A 26,113-nucleotide genomic window follows, 5' to 3' on the forward strand; every position below is an offset into this window, starting at 1 on the left:
AAGTCATAATAATACCTCTTTTGTTTTTTTGTTTTTTTTGTAACTCCAACAGATTTTCTATATTTTGATTTTTCTCTACTTTAGGTCTTATTTTGCTCCAACAGATTTTCTATAACTATCTTTATTTTAGGGAAAGTGGAGAAAAATAAAACCAAATTCTCTATATTTACAGTAAACTTTAAAATTTTACGATGCGTTTAAATGAGAAAATTATAAAATCCGTAGGAATTTATAAATGATGGAATCTTTAACTCCATCAATCTAAAATTTCATTAATTGCAATTTCTATTATTTGGTTGCATCTATTTAGGATTTGAAATGTATAATAAATTAAGAAAGTTTAAGACAAATAAAAAGATAAAATAGAAAAAAGTCTTCTTTTGGAAATAAAAATTGAATACTGCAAAAGAATTTGTAAATGACACCTATTTTGGTAGAAATTGAAGTGAGAAATTTAAATAACGAATTTCTTCGTTTTTCTCCACAGAGAAATTTAAAATTTCCAATCTGATAATGCCAAACGAAGGAATTGGTTTTTAGGAATTATGAAATCCTCACTTTCAATTAAATTCCATCATTTTTTCCCTCATCCAAACAGACTCTTAAAGAAGAATATAGAAATTTTAGAAATTGTTGTTAAATATAGAATCTGTTGGAGTTGGAGAAGAAAAAGAAACTAAATCTTTAACTTTTACTTCCCTATAAATATAGAAATTATAAGAAAATGGTTGGAGTTGCTCTAAGTAATAATACCTCAAATCTCAAAGTTCATACCCCTCTGGAATTAAAAAAAAATGAAAAAAAAAAAATCTCAAAAAGGCAATTTAATTATTTGAATACTCAAACACGAGAGAAAAGGCCGACACAAGCAAACTAGAACTAGTTCCTTTCAAAAAAAAAAAAAAAAAACAGAAGGCGTATAGCATGCTCGAGATGTGTGCCTAGAGTGCGAGACCAATAAACAACAAAGCAAACCAAGAGTCACCACCCCAAACCAAATCAAAATAAACAAAACAATCACTAACTAGCAACATCCAAATCGAAAATTTTGTATTAGATGATCATTCTCCCTCATGGATAAGCCCAATTTTCCGGAGAAACAAACCACCGCAACCACAACAACATGGACGACGTGGGAGGAGCTCCTCCTCGCCTGCGCCGTCCACCGCTACGGCACTCAGAGCTGGGACTCCGTCGCCGCCCAGCTCCGCAAGCGCAGTTCCAACCTCCACCACCTCACTCCTCAGATATGCAAACACAAGTTCCACGACCTCCGACGCCGCTTCAACCACCACGACGACGCCGTTTGCGGCGGCGACGGCGCAGCATCCTCCCCTATTCCATGGCTCGATCAGTTGCGACAACAACGCCTCGATGAACTCCGGCGCGAGGTCCAACGCTCCGACGTCTCCATCGTGTAAAATCCGAATCCATAACAGAATCGGTTTTTTTTTTTTTTTTTTAAAATTTATTATTATATATATATATTTTTCCGATTTATATTGTGTTTGCTTAGGTCTCTGCAATCGAAGGTGGAGAGATTGAAAGAAGTGCGCGAAAAGTCGGATCTGGATAAGAGCGGAGAGGAAGAAGAGATCAAAGACAAATCCGTCGAGCCGGAAAACATCTCGCCGGAAAATGTCGCCGAGAAAGAGGTTTCCGAGCGTAATGATGGCCGGTCTTTCGACGAATCCAACACCACAGATCCGAAACCTGAGATTCCTGAAACCGGAGTCGACGCGGCGGAGAAAGAATCGGAACCGGTCGAACCGGCCGCCGGGGAGATCGGAGCGGTCGAGAAGTCGAGTAACCCGGTGGTGGTGGAGGACTCGTGTAATGGGAGTTCCGATTCGGTGGTGAAGGAAGCGCCGGTTGCTGAGTCGGAGAAGGCGAACTCGGGCGAGTTGAGGGAATCGGTGGCGGAGTCGAAGGGTACGAAGGAGAGTCGGAGTAGCAGTGAGGTTCAGAGCTCGGCGAGTTTGTCGAGAAAATTAGGGCCAGAACTGAAGCCGGTCGAACCGGACCAGGAGGACCAATCTCCCGCCATGAATCAGATCCCCGTGGAATCTCAGCCGTTGGTTGATTTCCTCGGGATTCTCCGATCTCACAAGGCCGCTTCCTTTTTCGAGAGCCGGCTCCAGTCCCAGGTTTACCCTTTTTTTTTTTAATTTTAATTTTTTTTTTAATTTGAATTTTTTATAATTGGGCATTATTCGTTGGAATACAACAAAGCGAGACGACGACGTATTTGGGTCGGAGGTCAGGATTAAATAAGGACGTGACACGTCAGGACGGGTTTTATGGTGGTGACGTTAAACTTGTGTTCTTTGCCGTATGTGATATTTAAAGTTTTAAAGCGATTATATTCTACGTGATGGTATTTTGTTAAAAAAGGACAGTACGTAAGGTGGGTGGGTCCGCTAGGTGCCACTAACCTGTAGGCCTTTTTGCTTGAACGTTAAAATATTATGTATTAAATTGGGGTGGACAGTCGCTGTGAATTTAGGTCCTTGTGTCTACTCGATTATGAATAGATCTTTCCTTTTTTAAAGGAGACATGATTAGATCCCCAAAAAAAAAAAAAAAAAGAAGACCAGGTTCATACCAAACTGTTGAGACTTTTCCATTAAGTTTTTGGAAATGCACAGGTTGCGGGGACTTATATGGAAATATTTGAACTTTAAGGTCTCATTTGGTTCACTGAGAAAACTTCTCTGTGATGAGAAATTAAATTTTTAATGAACTTTTTATTTAGATGTTTGGTAACGTAAAAAAAAGTTATTAGAAAAGTTGTTTAAAGGGTTGTAAGTAAATAAGTAATACAAAAAAATAATAAAATGTAAGTAATAAATGCAAAGGAATGAATCATTTAGGGGAAAGCTTATTGGAGAGTTGTGACTAGTGAGCTTTATATTATCTAGGATGAGGGTTCTTTGCTTCTCGGTCATAGTGGGTTGACTTATGGATGCATGGTAAATTTAGTAATTTTTTTTGCAGAAGAAATAGCAATGCCAACGTTGTTTGTGGTTCTCATATGTTGCAGGACACATCCATTTATACCAACATGATTCGGCAACATACAGATTTTGAATTGGTGCAAACCAGACTTAATGGAGGTTGGTACTCAAGCTGCAAGAGCAAATTTTTTAGAGATATCTTGCTTATTTGTAAGAATGCCATAGTCTTCTTCGGGAAAAGGGCTCCAGAATACACGGCTGCCTGTGAGCTTCAATTACTTGTTTTAAAGGAGATGGCTCGTAAGGATCGTTATCAAGATCCATCACCTAAACAAGAAACTCATATGCCATCTAAAGAAGAAACGCTGACACCACCAGCTCTACCATTGAAGCCTGAAACTGAATCATCGGAGTCGTTGCTAGCAAAATCAAAACTATCAATTCCATTGACTGCTTGTCGCAAGCGCAGCTCAATAAAGGCCAGAGCATCCACCTCTTCTTCAGCACCAGACATAAAAAAAGAGCAAAAGACTACATTATTGCGTGATGTCAAACCAGCTATAAGTTGGAAGCAAAAAGAAGATTCCTCGGATGAAGTTGAGGAGCAGCTTCCTGTCACAAAGAAGAGAAGAAAAGAAAGAGTTGGGAGCAATTCAAGAAACAACTCGAACAAAAATAGCAGGAGCCGAAGTGATACTAAGAAGGAGAAGAATCCAGATGCCAATGCCAATGCAAATGTTGGTTCTTCAACCAGAGCAATGATTAGTAATGAGAATTCAGAGTCCATAGCTGAGATGGATAAGAAGAGCAATAGTAATACAAGTGGGAAAAGGCAAAGTGCAGAAAAATTCTTGAGTAGAATGAAGAGGAGCTCTGGATCCAACAACAAATCAGAGACATTGAAAATTCCTGAGAATGATAGCAAAGGTGCAGCAGAGCAGAGAAAGAACGGAAACATCAAAGGGAATGCACAGAAAACAGCAGAGCAGAGAAAAAATGGAAATGGCAAAGGGAGTGCACAGAAAGAAGTAGCAGAGCAGAAGAAAGGTGGAAATGGAAAAGGAAATGCGCAGAAAGAACAAGCTTCACGTAGAGGTTCTGGTGGGAGACAGGCTGCGAAAGAGCAAGGAAGCCCCACGAAAAGGAGCGTGGGACGGCCCTCAAAGAGGGCAGCGGAAACAACGAGAGCTGCTCCCGCTAAACGGCGTAGATACTAGATAGAGAAGGTAGTGAATATGAAATTGAAGCAAGTGCCATGGGAAATGCAAAGAAGTTCTTGGAGGAACTAATGGTAGTCTGAGCATAAAGTGGATGTTCTGTTTTGTTTTCCTCATGACGATAGAGTGAATATAACGATACATGAATTGCACGTTAGCATTGAAATTTAGATTTATTACCAGTTATGGAAACTAGAAATCCTTTTAATTGCTCACTAAACTAGTCCACACTCAAGAGACTCGGGTATCACAAGCAAGTGGCGATTATTACTATTTTTTTGTTATCAATACAAGCGAGCAGTGATATAAAGGCAAGGATCGAGACCCCTTGTAGCAATTTTGCTGATCTGAACACAAGGTGGATGGTAACGTCTTACATAGGTCCTCGAACACTTGCTCTCCATTTACTGACTTTCATTTCTCTATTGAGAACAGCTTTCTCCCAAATTGATGTAACCTATTCTGAGTTAATAAAGTTATATTTCAGATTAATTTTTTTTATATATTACTGTGTATTTATGGAAAAATAGGGATGACAGGGAAAATTACTATTTGACCAATAACTAATCAAGGGAGAGATTCTAATGAGAACCAGTAAAATAAGTATTCGGTTATTACCGCAAATTAAACGTTAGATGTTTTTTTTTCATAGGGCCTGGTGTGGCTGTCCTCAAGCCTTAATTAATGAAATAGCAGAATTCAAAGGGGGAGGGGGGGACATAGAGCCTGAACCCCATATTACAATAAGCATAGAAGAAACGTCCTGAAATATTACCAGAAGTTTCTACAAAATCTATGTATTCTAACCATTAGATGTTTATGTATACACAAGTAGATCACTTCTAAAAAATTTCTTCCAAATTGCTAATCAATAAGATACTAAACTAGTTCAAATCAATGGACAAACCAAATCAGTCGAACCTAAACCGTTCATGTTCATAAATGATAAATCTCATTATTATAGATGTCTTAAAGATTTTCAATTTGGTGAAAAATTGCATAAATGATCTACACATGAATATTTAAACATCTAACGGTTAATTTGCTGAAATGTTATTGAAAAATGGGTCTTACAATAAAGTCCTCATGAAATCCTTATTTTAGTCGTCCTCGTTAGAATCTCTCCCAACTAATCAATTTCTCAATAACAATATTGTTGATGCAAAAAGGAGAGTGGATAAAATCATTTCCTACAATGTATAGGTAAGATATAATAAGTTTTAGCGCTGGTGTGGCCTTGCGGGGGAGCTAAAGATGAGGGTGGCAGAAGTTGTTAGGAGAAGTGGGATTTGGGTACAGGGCTGGATCTGTTGCCTTCCTTCCACGGTGGTCGTAGTGGGTCGAATGACTATGGCGCGTTGAGCCGTTTGTGATATAGAAGGGTGGATCTGATCGAATCGTTCAACTCCGACGCTGCTGCTACCAGATTGTGGGCCTACGTTTTGTGGAGTTTTCATAGTAGTTAATGTTGACTTCTTCAGGGCAGTTGGTGGTCATTGACGTCAGAGCAGTGTGCGTGGTGGTGCAGGCAATAGACCATCGAGGTTGATGAGTAGTGGCAGTGGTTTAGTGCATCAGCGGCGACATGAACGATTGTTGAGATAGATTGACTGCTAGGAGAAGATTTAGTTTGGCTTGGGCTCAAATATGTTATTTGGACTTGGGTCTGAGACTATTTGGGTGGACTATAACAGAGAAAATTGGGCTTATTAAGTCTTGGATCCGGATTTGGGATCCTAGTGGTTTTTCTTTAAAAATTTAGAATCTGGGCCAGCTCTCAATTCGGTACCTAATTTTTTATATTTATTGAGATCAATACCATGAGGAACTTGAGGGCTTATTAGTTTGAGGTTGTCAGCAAGTGTACTAGTGGATTTTGCAAAAAAATTTATTGACAGTTTCTGTTAGTTTACTCCCTCCTCAATAAGTGAAGTGGTATTGTGTTTAGTAGTGTCTCTTTTTGACGGTCTCACTGTATAATATTGCTTTTGCTTATTGAATAATACAGCTGGTCTCCTTCTACTAAAAGAAAAGTTTGGAAATAAAAAATACGAAGTCACTGTTATTTAATTTTGTTTTCTCCAGCTTATCCATATCCAATATATCATTAGGAATTTAGGAGTAATCAGTGGTAGTAGTCGTGGGCGTGAAGTGAAGGAGAAACAAAAAACTGGCACCCATTGAGAAATTTCTATAAGATTAATACTGACGGTGCTTTCGTATCCGATAAAAGAGTGGGAGGCGATAAAAGAGTGAGAGGCATTGGTGTTGTTATATGTCACGATAAATTGGAAGTTTTTTTTGCTAGAACCATTCCTCCTTTCGACGTTAACTCTTCCAGACATTTAGAGGTTTTGGAGACTTCTTGCGGGTTACAACTTGCATTAAACCTTAACTTTCACCACATTGAATTGGAATCTGATGCAAGAGTGTTGTCAATGCAATAAAGAAGATGAAGAGAGTTGGGAGCCTGATGCGTACCTACTGGATGGGGTTAGAGATGAAGCGGCAAATTTCAAACTTGAGGTGTTCCTATGTACCTAGAGATGCAACAAGATAGCAGATAGCTTGGCTAATATGTGTGCAATGTGCATCATCAGTAGGAGAAATTCTTACATAGGGGCTGCCGCACCACGTGGCGGTGCAGCCCTCCAATCAGAGCAAAGAAATTTTTTTTTCTTTTTCGAAACTGCCCCTGATATTTAATGTGAAATACCCAAAATACCCCCTGTTTGGGCACTGATTGGGCCGCCGTACTGCCACGCGGTGCGGGTGCCGTACGGAAGTCTCTCTCCATCAAGAGACTTGTACCTGGTACGAAGACTCCTTTATGGTTGTTTGTTGGATTCATATTAGGCGAACCAACCATGATAACTTGTAAATGATTGTTATCCCGACTCTCTTGTACTCGTATTCCAATTCAATAAATTGATATCTCTATTCAGTATTCACAAAGAAAAGAAGGAAAATATCTCATTGAGATTTGAATTCATGATCTCCACAATATTAGTTTTATACACTAGCACCACAGCTAACTAATGAAATCATATCAATTAATTCATCACATTAACCCAGCATCCGAGGGTAAAAAGATTCGGCTTGTCAAAAGCTTCATGAGTCACCACAGTAGCCAATGCCATCCCCACCATGCGGATCACCAAAGCTGGAACCACCCACGTTGAGAACACCGACGATTGAGATTGACTCGGTTCACAGTAGAGAGCCAATGTTATACGGCCCAAAGTACTACAAAACATGACATTCACTTTAACCCCGCTACGATCACCAACAGAGGGCGACGAATGAAAAAAGACCACCGAGAGAATAAGGAGCTGCGCATCGCTAGAAGCCTAGAACAAAGGTTGAGAACGTCCCAAGATACACAAGATTGGTAGCGAAGAGAAACCCTACTGCTAGAGGCCCAAGTTCAGATAACCTTCAAAACCAATCATGGTGGCTCACATGTTATTGTTATGTACAAGGTTACTCTGTGAGTCGAACTCAAGATCTTCTTATACATTAATGCAATTAGACCAAATTATATTAAAATTGAAGTATTGGTTGTGATCTAAACAAGAATTTAAGACACTATTTTTGCGACACCTTTTAAGTTGTCTATTTTACTCATAAATATGATATAACTGTACGTTTTTCATCTTCATTAACGTAGATTTATAAATGTAGTATAAAACTCATGCTACGGTTGGTAAACCTAAACCCCTTATTTAGAATTTTCATGGAAGCATTCGTTTCTTTCAAGGGAAAAATAAAAAATTACTTTTTTTTTTTTTTTTCAATTTTCTGAACGGATACCCTTTATTCCAGGCATTCTTGTCAAAATGGCATGCAAATGCAAATGCAATTTCAACACAATGCCCCTCACAAAATGATAGAGTGGATAGCATTTCTTCAAAACAAAGTCATCCTTCTCCCAATCCCGACTCTCTTTATTCTCTCCTCTCCAACATTAACCAGTTCCCAACACACTCTTTTCATGACCCCCATAGAATAATATGAATCAAGCACAATCCCAACTCCATACCCGGATCTTCAAACCAACCAAAAGAATCCCAGAATGAAATATCAATTTGTAAATTGTAATGGGTACCCTTTCAAATGGACAATCCCTTTTCATATGAGAAGCATTGACAGATTGACAGCAATGAATGTTGTTGTTGTTGTTGTTGTTGTTGCTGCCTGAAAAGGTCTTTGATTTCTATGCTGTGTTCTTCTGCCGGTGAGATTTTCCTTTGTGATTTACTTGATTGTTACTTCATTCTCTCTCTCTGTTGGGATTGTTCTGTTGATGATCTGTTGTTTGTGTGGTGATCAATGATGATAGATTCTTATAAGTCTATAACTTACATGTTTATGACTACATTGGATGGTTTAGATATATCTAATTTCGTAGTAGGTAATCAGTTTGTGTGCTCCATCAAAGATGATTGAGTATTTGCTCTTGGTTTTAACCCATCGGTTTTCTTTTGTTTGCATAAATCTTTATTAATTACTGGAGGTACTTGATTTCAAGAAAGGTGTGTAATCTTGTAGAGACCAATGTTTGATGCTAAATTTAGTTTATTTGGTCATCGACAATGATCAAGATCTTATATGAACTACCTTTACAGGATAATGTATCTGCTTAATTATTAGGAAGGCTTTTGTACAAAATAGAAAAGACCCTCTAATACGAAATTGATTCAGAGACATATGATAAATAAAACTGTGATGAAAGGGCATATCCTAGATTGGTCCAGCTAGTGGTAAACATATTGTTCTCCGCAGGCTTTGGGGGAGTAGTTAGGACTGTAGGTTGAAGAAACTCAATCCTTGTATTTGATTTTCTTTTCCTTTCTCTGCTATGGACTAGAAGATCCAATGGCATTGGATTTAGCAACAGTTTTATCTCATTTTATCCGTCTTCGTTGCCTTTTTTTGGCATATGGATTGGAAGCTACAAGGCCATGGGATGTTTATCTCCTTTCTCTCCTGGTCCAGTTGGTGCAACATTCGCGTGCATACGATAGTTTGTTGCATGCTAGGCCTAGATTGTTAGTTAATCATCTTATTAGGAGTTCCGAATTAGTGGATGCTGCCAACAGGAGTGGCGATGCCATACGCAAAAAGGAAGGGACTCATAGAATGGCAGAGGCAAATAGTTGATTTCAAGTTGGAAGCTCATTTGGTCTTTAGGTAACTGTCTTTTGCAACTTCTTTTATCTATGGAATCCAGTAGTGAAACATTGCTGACGTAAAAGACGTTACTTTTACAAAGGTTAACGTTTACCTTGGATGTTTGTTTTCACTCTAACAGATGTTTGTCTTGAATCATGATTAGTCCATAGGCATACTTTCAGATCCTTTTCTCTTATAATTGGTTCAGTTTGCTTATTTTCTATTATCTTAACTTGCTTTTGTAAGAAGTCTTAAAGTTGCATATCACCATGTTTAACATGGATTAGGAGATGCTTTCATTATGTTCTTTTCGCATCAACATCCATTGTCTGAGTATATTTGTTTTCCTTTGTGTTTGATAATGTCAAACAACATGTCCTTAAACAATGAAATAAATCCACGGATATGCTGACTTGTAACTAGGCAGGTCATTCAAGTGATTGATGGCTATGTGAAACTTAGCCCGGTCAGGTGCAGTGGTCTTGATTTGTTCACTCTGTCACGCTAGACAGTCCCTTAAACCTTCAGGTTAGTAGAGCGCCCCACCCGATACCAGTGAGTGGCAAACCACTAATAACTCCATAGATATGGATGCTTAGCTGATGAGTCTCATCCTTCTGACCTCCCATGTTCCTTGTAGAAAACAATATCGCCCAAGTTTAACTTGATAATAATCATAGTTCATCCTTTCCAAATTGATTGATATGAAACACATCTTCATGTATTGGTATTCTTTGAGCAGTTCTGGTGATCTCGGGCACTGCAGTCTGCGGTTTATCAGGGAAGCAACAGAAAAAGGACAGACAAGCCGTTGGATATGGAAGTCTGAAGTAATGGCCTCCATACGATACAGCAATTTTATGACATACAAACCCAAAGCTCTTTACTAAGGCTCCCTGGAGATTCAACGTGTCTGCGGTCTGCCTCATTCACCCTTAATTGGTGTAGGAGCGCACTTCAAAGTGGAAGATCCTGTATATGAAGCCCAGATGAGCTTAATAACTCGTGCTGCGATTGCCATAGTAATCAATTGGGCTGTAGCCTGGTTTTCAGGTATTTACCAATTCATAAAATCGATACTTTACCAAGGAAACTGTATCATAAACAATCATACGATAAGACTGTTTAGCTTCATTTGTTGGTGTATTTGATTATTTGTGCAGGTAAATGATTTTCCTTGCTTTCTTTGCAGGAGTGGTGTTTGCAGGAATTGCTCTACGGGGAATACGCAGGACAAAGTCGCAAGATCAAATAGCAGGATCAAATCAACAAAATTTTACATTTAGATCCCATCTGCTATGACTAATCTTACAATTAAATGCTGTGTCCCTCATGTGGAAACTATACTTGAAAGAAACACAATCTCTAATCGACTACTTGACATACCTGAAATACTAAAATGAGACGTTTTTACAAGCGGATGTGCATAACAGCATTGCTATCATCAAAGGCAATTGAGATTGCTCAAATAAACCCAGATGAAACAGAAAAAATCTACAAATCTGATCAAATTAAAACTACTGTGCCACCAAAATCATAACCCTCTTGGTGCATCCTTTCCAACTCAACCTTTCTGGCCATCTGATCATCACATACAAAGCTTTTCAACCACATTGCATGTTGCACAATTGTTATCCATCCATTGATCAACCATGCATAAATGCATGCTCTCCATGCTCTCCATCTGTGGGGAAGCATTTAAAAAAAAAAAAAAAAAAGCATAAGTACAAGTAAAAAGATTAACATAAGAATTTTGGCTAGGCAAAATGAAGGGACTTTTCTGAACATGGGATGGATCCTTGTAATTGACTGATATTGAAGGAAAGAAAGGAAATATTGTCGACTCTAATACAACAGAATTACTGTCAAATGTGGAATGTTCAATTCATCCAAGACCCTAATACAAGTGATCAGAACCAATCAAAGTTACATTCATCTTTTTCAGCAATCATGTATATTATGGTTTGAATTCCCTATGAGTTCAAGGCCCCATTACAGTTCGGAGTCTTCAGGATGTTGCAGGAGTTGCTAGCCATTTAACGAAAATGTCCCCAATCTCCAAATACTTCAAAACTGCTCAGCTTCGTCTCAAATGTGCAGTGTGTGACAGGCTATTTTAATCAAGTAACTAAATTATGCACTGCAAAGCACAAGGACTGACAAGTACCACTTAAAACAAGAATTTTCATTACGCTAAGAAATTAACTTGCTAATCAAAAACACTAAAGGTACAACAACCAGTTATTTAACTTATGTTAAGCTCAAAACAGGAAAAAAAAAGCAAGGACTAAACAGAATGATCCAAGGATTATTATGTACACATATAACCATTACCACTTTCACCATCGGATGCATATGCAAGCCTTTCAATGGCATCAACAAGTGCCTGTTCGTGATCCTGCGCATGTTACATATAAACGTCAAAATTGTAATGCCAGACCAAGAGCAGAAGGAGAAAGGGTGAAGGATTTTAATCTTACTTTCAGCATTTTCCTTGCCTTTTCAAGCTCAAAGGGGTCCGGATTACTTGCATTGAAAACTCTCTCCACCTAGTCATTAAAAGTGGCAGAAATTAAAAATAACGAAGGTGATTGCAAATATTAGTTGTAGGATCAAGTTCATTATAGTTACCTCCTTTACCAGAGAATCAGTATTCAATAATTCTAGATCATCTGGCAACTTATTTCCTATGCCATTTTGTGAAGGAAGAAGTTGTTTCTTTGATTGAGGCTTTATATGTCCTCGACCTCTCCCAGAAACTGGACCAACACCACCATGGTTCGTAGATTTCTTAACCCTACGTCCATGTCCACTGCCATGGTTCCCTTGATGAGATAGCCCCAGTTCCTCACCTTCCCAACGGATATCCTCACGAGATATCTGTAATCAGTAATTGGTCAGTGGAATCTAATCCTGTCTGTTCAAATAAATTTTTTTTCTTTTAATAATTGTTATTGGTTGAGAAAGAATATTTGTCAGTTTTGCCAAGGACAAGATAGAATGATTAGGACGCCACCAAAAAGAAATGGCAAATAGTCAATGGATGTAAGTCATAAACCTCTCTAGAAAATGAATGACATAATCATTCTTTTTTAATGCAAGCACAGTTTCAAAGCTCTTTGATTAAATATATAAAGAGTTCAACAACTCTAACGCTATCTTCATATATTTTTATCTAAGATCAACTTAGATTCTGAATATTTCATATAAAGCATCTAATCTCTAAAGACGGGCTAACAGAAGAAATCTGAGGTGTAGTTCAATTTCTCTAGTGCCTTGTCCCCCTGAATTGCTTATGCACTTAAAAAGAGAGAAAATTGATTGGCCAATGCTATTCTTCTCATGGATCCTACTTCTGATCTATGACTGTTGATTTGTTTCCACACTTAGTAATAAAAATTAGACAAAGTGCAGATTATTGCTCCGACACATACATATACATATAAAGATAAGAGATGTCATGTACCTCTTTGAAATCTACCCATTCAAATGTCTCATTTGCTGTATTTTTATCGTAGATCAGAGCATGTCGACCCTGTAAAAAACGTAAAAAGATTTATATCACTGAAGAATCTGGCACAGAGGAGAGTTAGTAAACAGTCATTCCTAGTCATTAATAGTTTACTCCTGTCAGCTATGTTTTGCCTAAAGATGTTAAAAGCATATTCCCCCTCTGCATTTACGTTCCAATGGCTATTAACAAGAACAAATCCAGCAAGAGAGGATGGTGGGTGGCCTATAGGGTAAAAATATCTTTCATTTATGAATCACTTGGTTGATTTTTAAAGGCATACAAGCATAAATAAACAGAGAAAAGATGATTTCTGATACATCGTTGCATACAGAACATGAAAAAAAAAAAAAACAAATGAAATCTAATGATTGAACAGAAGAATTTCACTTATGGATATTAGAAGAGTAGTAGTTAATGTCACTTGAAAATGAAATCCACAATTTAAATATTATGGTTGAATGTCACAAATAACGTCTGATTAAAGTATACCAGAAACTGACAGTTCAGTTACTTATATTAGTAGGTTATCTGAGAGATGCTCATGCTTTCTTCTGGTACTTAAGTCAGCAGCACCTATACTAGGTACATGCTCAAGCAAATACACTCAGTGACTTGTGCGGTTCTAACTTTTCATCTATCAATGTCTTCGAAAAGGCTAACTGATAACCATCATAAAAGTGAACTTATTTCTTCCCCCAAGATTAACCCATTCATTTTCTTGTTTGTCCTATGATTAGAACCTTTTTCTCTTCCTTTACTACAGTTTGTTTTTAACTAAAATGAAATGCAATACTAATAAAACCAATAAACTCAGTTAGATTCCATTTATGCATCTTAAAACTTCAAACAAGTAAACGCTGCCTGTATCAGAAACACCTTGCAGAAAATTAAAACCTACATCATTAGGGTTGTAGTCTGTTATAAGGGCTTCATAGAAGCTGTTGTCTGCAGGCCATCTCATCCACACTTTCTTTCCAATTAAATCATATGTTGCTGCTTCAGCAGGTTCGGTTATGGCAAGGGGACCAGTAGTACTGCGGCTAGTGAGCTGCCTACTCAAAGAAGGTCCTGTAGAAGGGTACTGCATAGACTTCATTGAGGATAAACCAGGGAATGGCTGACCCTGGTGCTGATAAAAAAAAAAAAAAAAAACTAACTAACATCATTCTACAGTCTTCACACTACAGTTGTGATTAGTCAACATTGATGATTGAAACTATTTATAAATCAAATGAGCTTCCTAGCTCCTCGTATCACTCTTGAATATAGGCGTTGTAGGATTGTAATTCTAGTTTAAAGATAGCAATGGCATATGGAAACTGGAGAATACCGATTGGGATGTTTTCTGTTTCTTTCGGGATGCTGAAACAGTAGGACTGGGTACAAGGTCATAAACAGGCTGGGATGCACTGAATCTCGCAGCTTGATGCCCACCTGCCGTTCTCCACTCTCTGATAAGTGGCCAAAATATAAATTAGAAACAAGAAATATTAAACTCCCAGGTATGTTTATCAGCAGTAGAGTGTATCATAACTTTTCAAATTTCAAGAGATAAACCTTATCTTACTGATGATATCATCAGAGTTAACCCTGCCAAGAAGCTCTCTGTGTTCATCATCAGATACTCTCAGTTCTTTCCTAAGTTCTGTAATCAAACCTTCCTTCTCCTGAGATAAAGAGACACAATCAGAAGTTAAAGGCTGACTACCAAGATAGCATCAAGATAACAAGACAGTTACAAAAGTAAATACCCAAGTAATCGCATCAGACTGAGCTTTGAAAGCACGCAGGACTGCACAGTATGCTTCTTGCTCTAGGTGATGAATTTGGGCCTCCATGTCAGTATACTTCCTAGCGAACGAGATAGAACCTACTGCAGATCTTTCAATTCCAGCAAATTGACCCCCTCTTGGAATTCTGTATTGAGGAGATGGAGGAAGATCATCATCAGTACCTGCAGTTAGTCAATATAAAGATATATATGATCTCACAAGAAATGTCACCCAAACTTGTCCTTCCAAAAAAAAGGATGACAATTCTTGTATATGCACAACAAATGGCATCTAGCCTCATGATTAAATTTTGCAAAAAAAAAAAAAAAAAAATGTTATCAGAGGTTGTCTGAAGCTTGTGAAGCATGACATGTGTGGAAGATATACTGTTTACTTATGATATGTATATCTATCTGTTTTAACATTAAACACATTGTTGAGAAAGGGAACAACTTGAAATGAAATCAGTTCTTAAACAAGTACAAGAGTTAAATGAGTGATAAATTACCAACAGAAGTAAAGTAAATAACAAAAAGTGTATGTGAATTCCCCCTTCATTGGCTAGAACTGATCTCCTTCCATACTATTAAGAAAGCAATAAGGCAGAACTTGTTCACAAATTTACTAATATGACAAAGGCCACACATAATTCTTTTGACAATGAAATAAAAGTAACACAGTAGACAGACGGGGATATCATAAAACACTCACATATCCATGCATTTTACTAAAATATAGATATGAATGTATATACCAATTTATGTTTTTTTTTTTTTAAATGAGTATATACCAAATTTATGTTCCAGTTGGTGAATAATTCAAACAATAACCACTCCTTTATGTCATCTTTTCCATTCTTGCCAAATGGAACCTTATACTAACGAAAAAGTGAAAGGAGGGGAAGAAAAGTGAACTTGATAACCACGCTAAGTAGTGAAGCCTGTGTAACTGAAAACCCTCATTACAAACAGAAAGATGATTGTTTTTCCTCTCAAAACACAGTAACGTCAAATCGAATACCACTCATCTTTCTTTTACGTTCACTATGTGCAGAGGCATGGCAATTACAACATACAAAGATTCCAAATTGCACTGATAAGTAAGCAAGCATCAAGAATTCCACAAACACAGAGCCCAGGAAGCAAAATAACATAAATGAAGAAAAGCAATAGCGAGAAAAAAAATCCAACCCTAATTGCACAAAAGACCCAAAATCTCTTCCAAAATTCCCAACAACAAAACCCCGAGATTAACACCGCACACAACACGAGAACACAAACTAAGCAATTGTCCAACGCAAACCCAAAACCCTAATTGGGATAAAACCCACAATGAATCTGAATTGGGGAATTAGCGACATTAAACCCCCTGACCCAGTAACCCAAATCGGGAAAGAAAAGTGACCCGGAGTCGGGAAAACACAACAAGGTTAAAAGGGATGAGGGAGATTCTCACCAGTGCTGTCGGAGACACCATAGTCCATGCGCCAGACACGGTCAAGTGAATCTTGAAAGGAGAGCCCTAGGAAGCAACGAAAAAGATTAGGTTGTGAATAATGGAGAGGGATATGGTGAAGGAAGACAAGAGACAAGAGACAAGTGGGAGTGGTAGATCTTGATCCTTAAAAAATGAGAGAGGGGTTGGGAGCGTGGAGGGAAGGAAGGGTCGGACTTGGGGGACTTGAAAGCTACGAGCCTTTATTCAAAACAAACAGCTTAAAGCACAGAGAGCACTTTGAGTTGTTGTTGTCGTCGTTTTTGCCTTTCGTTGTCTTCGTTGTTGTGGCTTTGGAGAGCATTTCTTAAACGCGCTTTGGGCTTTGGGGCTATTGGGCTCCTTTGAGTCTGTTTGCAACACCTATCTTTTTTAGGGATATAGACCTCTAACAAACTCTCAAATCATCTGACCAAAATAATGAATTACTTAATGGCCTAGATGCAATTCTCTTCCTTGACAAATTAAGGGGTTGTGTTAAGGCTGCTTTTGAATGGTCCGTCGGATCTATTTTGTGATTTTTTTTCTTCCGAATTCAGTAAAAGAAAAAAGGTTGCTTCGAATTCTTGAAAAAGAAACAATCGAAAAAAAAAAAAAGAGCAAAAAACACAAATATGCGATAATATATGTATATGTAAATCTTCTCAATTGGGCTAAATAGTGAAAATATGGTGTGGAAGCAAGGATGGTAATGAAGTAATGCTAGAGCATGGGGATGGAGTGTTTAGTGACTTTTTTTTATGTTGAGATTATGGATATATAAACTTGAAGATTAATAAACATAGGGTTTTGGGATCATTTTGGCCTTGATGAGAATCTACCAGATTAATCATGTAACTTGTTGGATGTGTATTTTTGAGATTAAATGGAAGAGTTTCCATTCTCTCATGGCCAAAAGTCTCCCCTTTAGTCCTGATTTAAGCCTCTATTTATAGGTTAAGAGTGGTTGAGAGGGGTGAAGATCGATGAGAATCTACCAGATTAATCCTGCATCTTCCTCTATTGTTTGTGTTCTCTCTTAATGGGTTTGACCTCTTTAGGCATTCTCCAACCCAAATGGCTAAAATTTGACCCAATTCATGTCCAATCCAAATGATTAAGGGTTAAAGGGTCATAAATGAGGGCTAAAGTGCATGTCCAAGGGCTAAACATAACCCTTCAAATAGCCCTATGGCTCTTTAAAAAATTGGATCAGAAAATGGGGAGGCCCACGTAGGGATTAGCTGTTTTGCATGCATGACGTCAACAACGGTTGTGATGATGACATCTAGTTTTTTTTTTTTTTTTTACACTATAAAAACATATCACCTCAACCTTATTTTTTCACATCTTCCTTCTGCTTCCTCATATATATTTCTCTATTCTCAATCTTTCATTTTCTCCCTATTCTTAAGCTATTTATGCTTTATGATTGTTTTCATATAATTTTAGTTATTCAATTTTCCTTGTAACTTTAATTTATTATGAAATAAATGTTTGATAAAAGCAGTAAACCATGTGTCATATTTTCAATATTTATTTTATTCATTACAAAAGCATTTAAAAAGGAAGATGTGAAATTATGTTCCAATTCGTGGCTGGCTTCGTGTAATGCTCACTTCATCGATCGGTGAAATTACGTTCTTGTTTCTCCTAAAAAAAAAAAAACATCTAAAAAGGAACAAAAGAAAGTAATAAAATGCAAACACTTGCCAGTGACAACCATGTCAATTATTAAAATCACAAATTTAAAGCTTTGAAAACTCAATCACATAGCAAAGATCAAATTCGTGGTGCTTGACCTCGCATTGACCAGAGGTGTTGGACAAGATCATCTTGTAAATGTCGGTTGCTAACAGGAGAACGTATCATATATTCTGTATCGAGACATATATTCCGACATTGTAATTCTTCCGGATCTTAGATCTCATTCCATATTTTCTCTCACTTCATCTAAGATGCGAGCTCGAGCTCTTCTGGACCTATTTGGATCCGGTTTTTCATCATCAGACTCGCCATTGTAGTCATCGGCACATTCATCCTCAACAATCATATTATGAAGGATAATACATGCCATCATGATATTGGACAAATTTTCCAAACTCCACCATCTTGCAGGTTGTTTAATGATTGTCCATCTTGCCTAGAGAACACCAAATCTCCTTTCAATATCTTTGCAATAAGCCTCTTGTTTGGTAGTGAAATATGCTTCAGCTTCATTTTGAAGGTGCTTGATTGATTGGACAAGCGTTGCCCACTTAAGGTAGATGCCATCAGCGAGATAGTAACACATGTTATAACGATGATTATTAATGTGGTAGTCTAGTTGTGGTGACTGACCTTCAGTGAATGCATCAAACAGTGGTGAACGTATGAGGACTGTTATGTCATTTTGGGTACCAGAAATTCTAAAAAAGGCATGTGTCAGATCCATGTATCAAAATCCGCCACGGCTTCGAGAACGATGGTTAGCTTTCTTAATTTGCCACTAATGCTTCCTTGCCATCCAGTTGGACAGTTCTTCCACTGTCAATGCATGCAGTCGAGCGATCCTATCATTCCAGAAAAACCTTGTCTTTGGGCCCTCTATAAAAGCCTTTCCAGATCCTCTCTGTTTGGTGCTCGAAGATATCATTGCTGGCAGATAGTGACGATCGTACGACAAAATTCACTGAAGTTTTCTATAGTAGTAGATTCAGCCATCATGAAGTTTTCTTCAAGAGAGTCTGCCACTTATCAGTAAGCCATCATTTGGAATGCGCAAGTCAATTTCGCATGAGGCAAAATCCGAGTTGCCCTTTGTTGTCATGTTTTTGCCCGAAGTAGGGGTTAGTTGACTGGACATCGTCTAGTAGGCGAAGAAAAACTTCACACCTCATTTGGTAGTGGCGTCTGAATATTTCTGGTAGGTAGACAGGATTTTTGACAAAATACTTTTGCAGTAGATCGTCGTTCGTACGTGAACGAAATCGAAGGATGTATTTGCACCCTGAAATCGACCCACCCCATTGTGGTTTCGGACGGAGTTGTTCATTAGCCAACCAACTAGCTGTCGTCGTCATAACTTGTGTTGCATGGATTTCCATCTCTTCATGTTCTTCATCATCTTCTTCTTCTGCGCGTAATCTTTCCTACCACTTCTCAAACCAATTAGAACTCATTGCATAAGTGTATTTTTTTTTTTTTAAATATGAAGCTGATGAAAGTGAGTAGAGAAAAATAGATGATTTTGTGAGTTATGCTAGTTCAAGCACTCAGTTTATAAAGATATTTTTTGCTTAAGATAATGAGTGCCACGTACACATCATATCCACTCCAAAATTTGATAATCCAATGAAGATGAAACACGTGTCATTCAAGAATCTTATCCAAAAATTTGATAAGATTCGATCAAGCCAAAAACAACTTTATATCCATTTTAAAATTTCACAAACAAATCCGGGCGAAACATGTGGCCTCAAAATCATATCCGAAAGTTTGATAAGATGCGATCAAGCCAAAAATTACTTTATATCCATTTCGAAATTTTACAAACGAATCATGATAAAACATGTGGCCTCGAAGTCATATCCGAGAATTTCAAAATATTCCATCAAGATAACCTATGCCACATATATAAAAGGATTAAATTTAGTTTACCCCCTTGAGGATTGGGGGTAACTTCATGTTTGTCCCTGTTCTCTCAATTTAATTAGTTTATCCCCTGAGTTTTTCAATTTTCCTCAACCGTCTCCAACATCTCATCCTCCGTCCAATTTGGACGTCCATGGTCAAACTGAAACCCATTTTAAGGGCTAAAATAGTCTTTTTGTAAAAGTAAAAAATGGATTGGAATTGGTCTACTCATTTCATTTCATAACCCCTTTATATAGGGACAGAATTACAATGGAAAGAACAATTACAATGATGACATTAACTACTGATTGGTTCGTAATTCATGCTGATTGATGTTAATCGGTAATTGCTTGATTCCCTCTCCGTCAATCACTTTGACGAAGGCACACAATATGTTTTTCCTTTAACACTCCCCCTTGTGCCAAGTCAAAGACGAAATGGTGCATGAGTTGTTGCCTCACTAAAAACCTTGCCAAGTAACAATAAAAACCCTGTGGGACAAAAATACACCTTGGTCGAAGGAAAAGAGCACAACGCACCTTTTACATTTGAGTATGACATGTGTGTGTTAGACTCCCCCTGACGTCTACACCTCCCCCTGATACTTACATTAATCTAGGGAGCTTGGAAAGTCTTCGCATTCCTATGCTTTTCACATGTTTTTCAAATGTGTCCTTAGGCAATGATTTGGTAAACAAATCTGCCACATTCTCCTCAGACCTTACTTGATTCATTTGAATCTTGAGGAGAGTCTGTTGTTGCTGATCGTAGGACAACTTTGGCGATATGTGTTTTGTGTTATCACCCTTAATATAACCTAGCCTCATCTGTTCGATGCAAGCTGTATTGTGTTCGTAAATGCAAGTAGGCTCTTCAGTGGTAGAACTCAAACAACTAGTCCCTCGAATATGTGCAATGATAGTTCTTAACCATACACACTCAAGAACCGCCTCATGTAGAATAATGATCTCTGAGTGGTTCAAGGAGGTAGCCACAAAGGTTTGCTTGGTTGATCTCCAAGATATCGTCGTGTTCCCAATGGTGAATACATAACCATTTTGGGAACGACCTTTATGTGGGTCAGAGAGGTACCCAGTATCAGCAAAACTAACCAAAAGGTCATTTGGCGTTTCGGTGTAGGGAGTGGCGCTTTCGCCATCAATATTTCCTTTAGGGATTGCAGTTCCATCTGCGGTCCCTCTTGTCTCTCTATAGGGAAAGAACAGTCTCAAGTCAATGGTTCCTTTTAGGTATCGAAGATGTTCTTGATACCATTCCAGTGACGCTGCGTTGGCGCTGAGCTAAATCTAGTTAACAAGTTCACTGAGAATGCAATGTCTGGTCGAGTAAATTGGACTAAGTACAATAATGCGCCTATTGCACTTAGATAGGGAATTTCAGTTCCCAACACTTGTTCGTCATCTTCCTTTGGATGAAATAGATCTTTCCTTGCATCCAAACTTCGACCGATCATGGGAGTGCTAGCAGGATGTGTTTTGTCCATGTTATATCGCCTGACTTTTGGACATATGCAGACTGGTGGATTAATATTCCACAAACTCGGTGTTCTAGTTCAAGACCTAGATAGAATCGAGTTTTCCCAAGATCCTTCATCTCAAATTCGGATTTCAAGTAGCTCGCGGTTTCTCTTATTTCATCAAGAGTACCAGTTATGACATGTACTACTACAATTTGCAAATCCGGAACTTGTTTTCTTTATGAATACGCAGGGGCATAATTCATCGTTCTTATATCCCTTCCCAATCAAGTAGTCACTTAGACGGGAATACCACATCCGTCTGGATTGTTTCAATCCGTAAAGTGAGCGTTTCAACTTAATTGCATACGCACTCTGTGGTTTAGAGTCACTTGACTTGGGTAATGTAAGGCCATTAGGCACTTTTCATATATATCTCTGAATCTAGATCCCCATAGAGATATGCAGCAACCACATCCATGAGCTGCATTTCCAGTCCTTCGGAAATTACTAAGCTAACTAAGTAGCGGAACGTTATAACGTCCATTACGGGAGAGTATGTCTCCTCGTAGTCAATTCCAGGGCGTTGTGAGAAACCTTGCTCCACAAGGCGAGCCTCGTACCTCAGGACTTCATTCTTCTCATTACACTTTCTGACAAAGGTCCATTTATGTCCTACAGGCTTTACACTTGGTGGGGTTAGCACTACCGGACCAAATACCTGTCTCTTTGTCAGAGAATCTAATTCTACCTGGATTGATTCTTTCCATTTAGGCCAATCATATCTGCTCTTTGTTGACATTTTTCAACAGAGCGTGGTTCGATATCATCGTGCTCTATGATTCTTTGAGCAACAGTATATATCATCAATGTGTATGGAAGATATGTCTATCTACTCATACGCACTCTCGTAATCCTTTGAGATTTCTTTGTTCTCTGGAATCATTTCAAACATCGGAGCGTCCTCCAGTATTGATTCATGGACATAACTATAATCAGAGACAATCTCATGAGAGGGATTCTATACATTGATGATTGGTTTGTACCTTGCTCACCCTCTTCTTCCTTGGGTGAGTGTCAATCGAACCAAGTGACCTCCCCCTCTTCCTTGGGGAGCCACGGCCTCAACCACACCTCCACTAAGTGCGGTTGCAGTGCCTCTATCTGCGGCACCGTGCCCCTTGTTGGGGACTTCTAACCTTGCAGGCACATTTGCAGCTGGTATATGTGATCTCGTCACTTTTACGATATCAGTAAACGTATCAGGCATCGAATCTGCGACGTTCTGAAGATCGATTATTCTTTTCACTTCACTTTCACTTTATGAAGGGCGAGGATCAAGATGAGACAGAGTGGGGACAAACCACGACAATTCCTGTCGTTCCCTTGGAAAATCCTTTTTCCTATCTCCCCCTAACGACGGGAAGACTGTCTCATCAAAGTGACAATCCGCAAATCTAGCGGTAGAGAGATCGCCTGTCAAGGGTTCCAAATAGTGGATAATTGTTGGGGATTCGTATCCAACATAAATACTTAATCGTCTCTGAGGACCCATTTTGGTGCGCTGTGGAGGCGCAATAGGCATATATACTGCTCAACCAAATATGCGTAAGTATGAAGTGTCAGGCTCATATCCAGTTACCAACTGGTACGCAGGAAATGGTTGGCTAGCTGTGGGTCTTAAACGAATGAGTAAAACTACGTGCAATATTGCATAACCCCATGCAGATATAGGCAGGTTGGTGCGCATAACCAATGCCCTAGCCACCATCTGTAGCCTTATGATGGTGGCTTCTGCGAGACCATTTTGTGTATGCACATGGGGTATAGGATGCTCTACATCGATCCAAATAGATATGCAATAATCATCAAATCCTTTTGATGTAAACTCTCCAGCATTATCAAGCCTTATAGACTTGATAGGGTGATCAGGGTGGTGAGCCCTTAAACGTATAATCTGTGCTAGGAGTATTGCAGCATTTCTTGTGGACAATAAAACGACATGTGACCAGATTGTCGAAGCATCCACCAAAACCATAAAATACTTGAATGGTTCGCATTCTGGATGGATAGGTCCACAGACATCTCTTTGTATCCTTTGTAAGAATAGAATGTTTTGTTTTGTATCTTTAGCATAGGAAGGTCTCGATCCTGTTTTTGCTAAAGAGCAGGCTTTGTAAAACGAGTGATGTGCCTTTGAAATAGTCAATGAGGCATAATGGGAGGGAGGTAGTGCTTCTGGTACTTCATAAAGCAATGACTGCATTTGAGCAATCCAAGAATCGACACCTTGCAGTGTGGCGGATTTTTCTCCCATTTTTCACTCGAAAGAAGGGATGTCCGTGTGAGTTCTTGAGAAAAAAAAAAAAATACGGATCCTCATGTCACGACCTCGGTGCCATAGGCGGTCATGCAAAAGCCTGTATGAGTCAGTGTCCCACATTTCATTGTTGGTGACAGTATAGTATTCAATGATCTGAATCGTAGTGAGGTACAGTCCACTAAATTGACTCATAAGTTTCTCTAAGATGTGTTTCCTTCCACAGTCATTAGATGTAATATCAAGGTATTCAGTTCTATTCTCACGGTGTGTTTTTACATGATAACCGTTGGCACAAATTGCTTTGAAACATTAACAAGGTTCGATTAGCTCTTGGTGCATATAGAGCGTCTGTGACTTGAAATGGTGCGCCATTAGGCAGCAAAAATTTGGCAGTTCCTCGCCATTTTATTAGTTTTGATAATCCAATCATCGTAGTCACAGAGGAATTATAGGCTATTAGTTCAATGAATAATTGCCTATTTCTTAATATTGTGTGGGTAGTCCCACTATCATCTAAGCACTCAAGTTCTCCTCCATTCATTCCTACAAATAAATGGGAGGTATTTAGAAAATATAACTCATATACTTTAGAGTATTTCTATTTGCGTAGAATGATATTCTTTTCATTCTAATAATTTTTCTCTAGATGTATTGCTTTACATCTTTATAGTGCTATGTCGAACCATGTAAATATGTGTATGGTAAATAAATTTGAATAAATTCAGTGCTTCAGAATAAAATTCAAAATTTATTAATAAGCCAACGATAATCAAATCAAGGTCTTGTTCAGAAATCTTATTCATCAATCCATGATTGAAAATAAACTTTAAGACCAAACAATAGTCTAATTAAAAATGAGGCATTATGCTTTCACAACTGTCTTTGGAAAATAAAATGAATAAAGCATATCAGTCAAGATTGAGAGCATCCATTGACTTAGCAAGTTCCTCTTTTCCATTGGAGTCTGCAACTGTAAGGTTGACGTCTAGGTCATGACCTCCTTCTTCCATATAGTGAGCCACTTGTTCTTTAGACTCTCTATACCTCTTGTAATTGGCTGCTACTCTGTTGTTTACTTGGCAGTTCTTGTACCAATGCCCAATGAATCCACACCTATAGCATGGTTCATTGTCAACTCTTTCCTTTGGCATCTTGTTTCCATAATCCCCATGTCCCTTTCCACGTGGTGCATTGTTGCCACGTGGGTAGGGATCAGCACGTCTAAACCCCCTTGCATTGGAGTTATTTCTACCTTTCATTTTTCCATAATTAGCCTCGGGAATTTTCTTTGTCCCAGTGGGCCTGGCATTGTTATTCAAGAGAATCTTATTTTGTCTCTCAGCCACTTGCAGTAGGCTTATCAACTTATTGAAGGTTGTGATTCTTTTGTTGTCATAATCCAACTGATACTGGTTCGCTAGTATAAAAGCTGAATTAGGAAAGGTGGTAAGAGTCTTGTAGATCATATCATCTTCTGTGATTTCCCTTCCACAGAAATTGAGACGTGCCTTTAAGCGCAACATGTCCTTGTTGAAGTCATTGACCTTTCTATAGTCAAGCAAGCGGATTCCATTCCACTGAACAGCCAGTCCTGGGACCAAAGTATCGTGAATGTTCCCAAAACGTCCTTTAAGGGCATCCCACAGTGCTTTGGGTGTCTTCAACTGAAGGTACTCCCAGCGTAGGCTAGGATCAATATGTCGCCTCAGAAAAATTAAGGCATCTGCTTTCACCTTATTAGATAGTTCATCATCTTTGGGATCAATAATGGTGGCAGTGTAGTCTTTTGCCACAAAGGCAGTTTCCATATTGGAAACCCAACGATGGTACTCAAGTCCTTCTGAGTCCAAGATGTCAAACTCAGGTCGAGTTGGATCAGCCATCTACATAAAACAAGAGAGAAGATATAAATTACGCAGTCATAAAGACATCCACGTAAATTATTTTCCAAATATATGAATTAGATTTCAAGACCAAGATCCGTAATGGTCACATTTTTTTCGATGCTATGTGAAAATGCTTTATCACGGTAAGTATGTATTTATAATGCTCATGAATTTTCATTATCATGGCAAAACGCAATTTTTGTATAGCATTCTAAATAAGGAATAATCATAGCATCTAATAAAGAATTAATCATAGCATATATAAAAATAAATGACATGGCATGCATAGGAAAATTATATAAGCGTAAATAAAATAAAACATGCTAAAATTGCATAAATCACAAAATATATATGGCATGCTAAAAAATATAAGCAATAACATAATGAAAATGCATGTGTACGCATAATTATAAAGCGTGAATGAAATTCACAGAACATGCTTGAAATTTTACTAAAAAATACACAAATCATGCTTAAATAGAATCATATAAAACATAAATGACAAAGCATGCTTAAAATGATTAATATAATCTAACTAAACATGCTCGAAAAATTTATAATAAAAGCATAAGCAATAAAATATATAACATGCTCAAGAAAATAAATAATGAGAATTTACCATAGTATGAAATTAAATAAATTAAAGAGAACATACTTGGTTTCGAAAAATAAAACAATCCTAGCGCACGCGCGTGTTGATGCAG

General features: G+C 38.2%; 2 protein-coding genes and 1 long non-coding RNA gene across 10 annotated transcripts; 2 read left to right on the forward strand and 1 right to left on the reverse strand.

The window, feature by feature from the left end:
• The first annotated feature begins 880 nt into the window (after window positions 1-880).
• LOC112192811 lies at window positions 881-4,382 on the forward strand. Its single transcript, XM_024332689.2, has 3 exons — window positions 881-1,417; window positions 1,517-2,147; window positions 3,044-4,382. Exons 1-3 carry the CDS (start codon window positions 1,074-1,076, stop codon window positions 4,172-4,174), a joined length of 2,106 nt encoding a protein of 701 aa, XP_024188457.1. The 5' UTR covers window positions 881-1,073; the 3' UTR covers window positions 4,175-4,382.
• Window positions 4,383-7,996: 3,614 nt separating this feature from the next.
• Window positions 7,997-10,765, forward strand: LOC112192706. Of its 3 annotated transcripts, none has more exons than XR_005808321.1 (3): window positions 7,997-8,411; window positions 9,277-10,402; window positions 10,542-10,765. It is a non-coding gene; the product is annotated as an uncharacterized LOC112192706 (long non-coding RNA). The 3 variants fall into 3 exon arrangements; XR_005808322.1 differs by having other exon boundaries at window positions 8,014-9,877; window positions 10,092-10,402; XR_002933580.2 differs by having other exon boundaries at window positions 8,012-10,402.
• LOC112192705 (protein EMSY-LIKE 1) lies at window positions 10,610-16,403 on the reverse strand. Of its 6 annotated transcripts, none has more exons than XM_024332554.2 (10): window positions 16,091-16,403; window positions 14,615-14,817; window positions 14,421-14,530; window positions 14,194-14,314; window positions 13,762-13,989; window positions 12,816-12,884; window positions 11,981-12,229; window positions 11,830-11,898; window positions 11,684-11,747; window positions 10,610-11,033 (listed from the first exon to the last, which is right to left on the reverse strand). In XM_024332554.2, exons 1-10 carry the CDS (start codon window positions 16,116-16,118, stop codon window positions 10,996-10,998), a joined length of 1,179 nt encoding a protein of 392 aa, XP_024188322.1. In that variant the 5' UTR covers window positions 16,119-16,403; the 3' UTR covers window positions 10,610-10,995. The 6 variants fall into 6 exon arrangements, with proteins under 6 accessions (XP_024188322.1, XP_024188321.1, XP_024188324.1 ...); XM_024332553.2 differs by having other exon boundaries at window positions 13,762-13,992; window positions 16,091-16,402; XM_024332556.2 differs by having other exon boundaries at window positions 13,762-13,992; window positions 14,615-14,780; window positions 16,091-16,401.
• Window positions 16,404-26,113: the final 9,710 nt, after the last annotated feature.

Source organism: Rosa chinensis, chromosome 3 (assembly GCF_002994745.2).
Source record: "Rosa chinensis cultivar Old Blush chromosome 3, RchiOBHm-V2, whole genome shotgun sequence".
Taxonomy (NCBI): Eukaryota; Viridiplantae; Streptophyta; class Magnoliopsida; order Rosales; family Rosaceae; genus Rosa; species Rosa chinensis.

Bases quoted from the DNA above. Each gene is read 5' to 3' on its own strand.
- LOC112192811 (XM_024332689.2), top strand. From the start codon at position 1,074: ATGGATAAGCCCAATTTTCCGGAGAAACAAACCACCGCAACCACAACA. The intron at 1,418-1,516 runs GTAAAATCCGAA...GTGTTTGCTTAG, and splicing joins CGCTCCGACGTCTCCATCGT to GTCTCTGCAATCGAAGGTGG. The intron at 2,148-3,043 runs GTTTACCCTTTT...CATATGTTGCAG, and splicing joins AGAGCCGGCTCCAGTCCCAG to GACACATCCATTTATACCAA.
- LOC112192705 (XM_024332553.2), bottom strand. From the start codon at position 16,118: ATGGACTATGGTGTCTCCGACAGCACTG. The intron at 11,748-11,829 runs GTAAGATTAAAA...TAACATGCGCAG, and splicing joins AGGCAAGGAAAATGCTGAAA to GATCACGAACAGGCACTTGT. The intron at 11,034-11,683 runs GTAATGGTTATA...GCTTCCCCACAG, and splicing joins TGCATCCGATGGTGAAAGTG to ATGGAGAGCATGGAGAGCAT.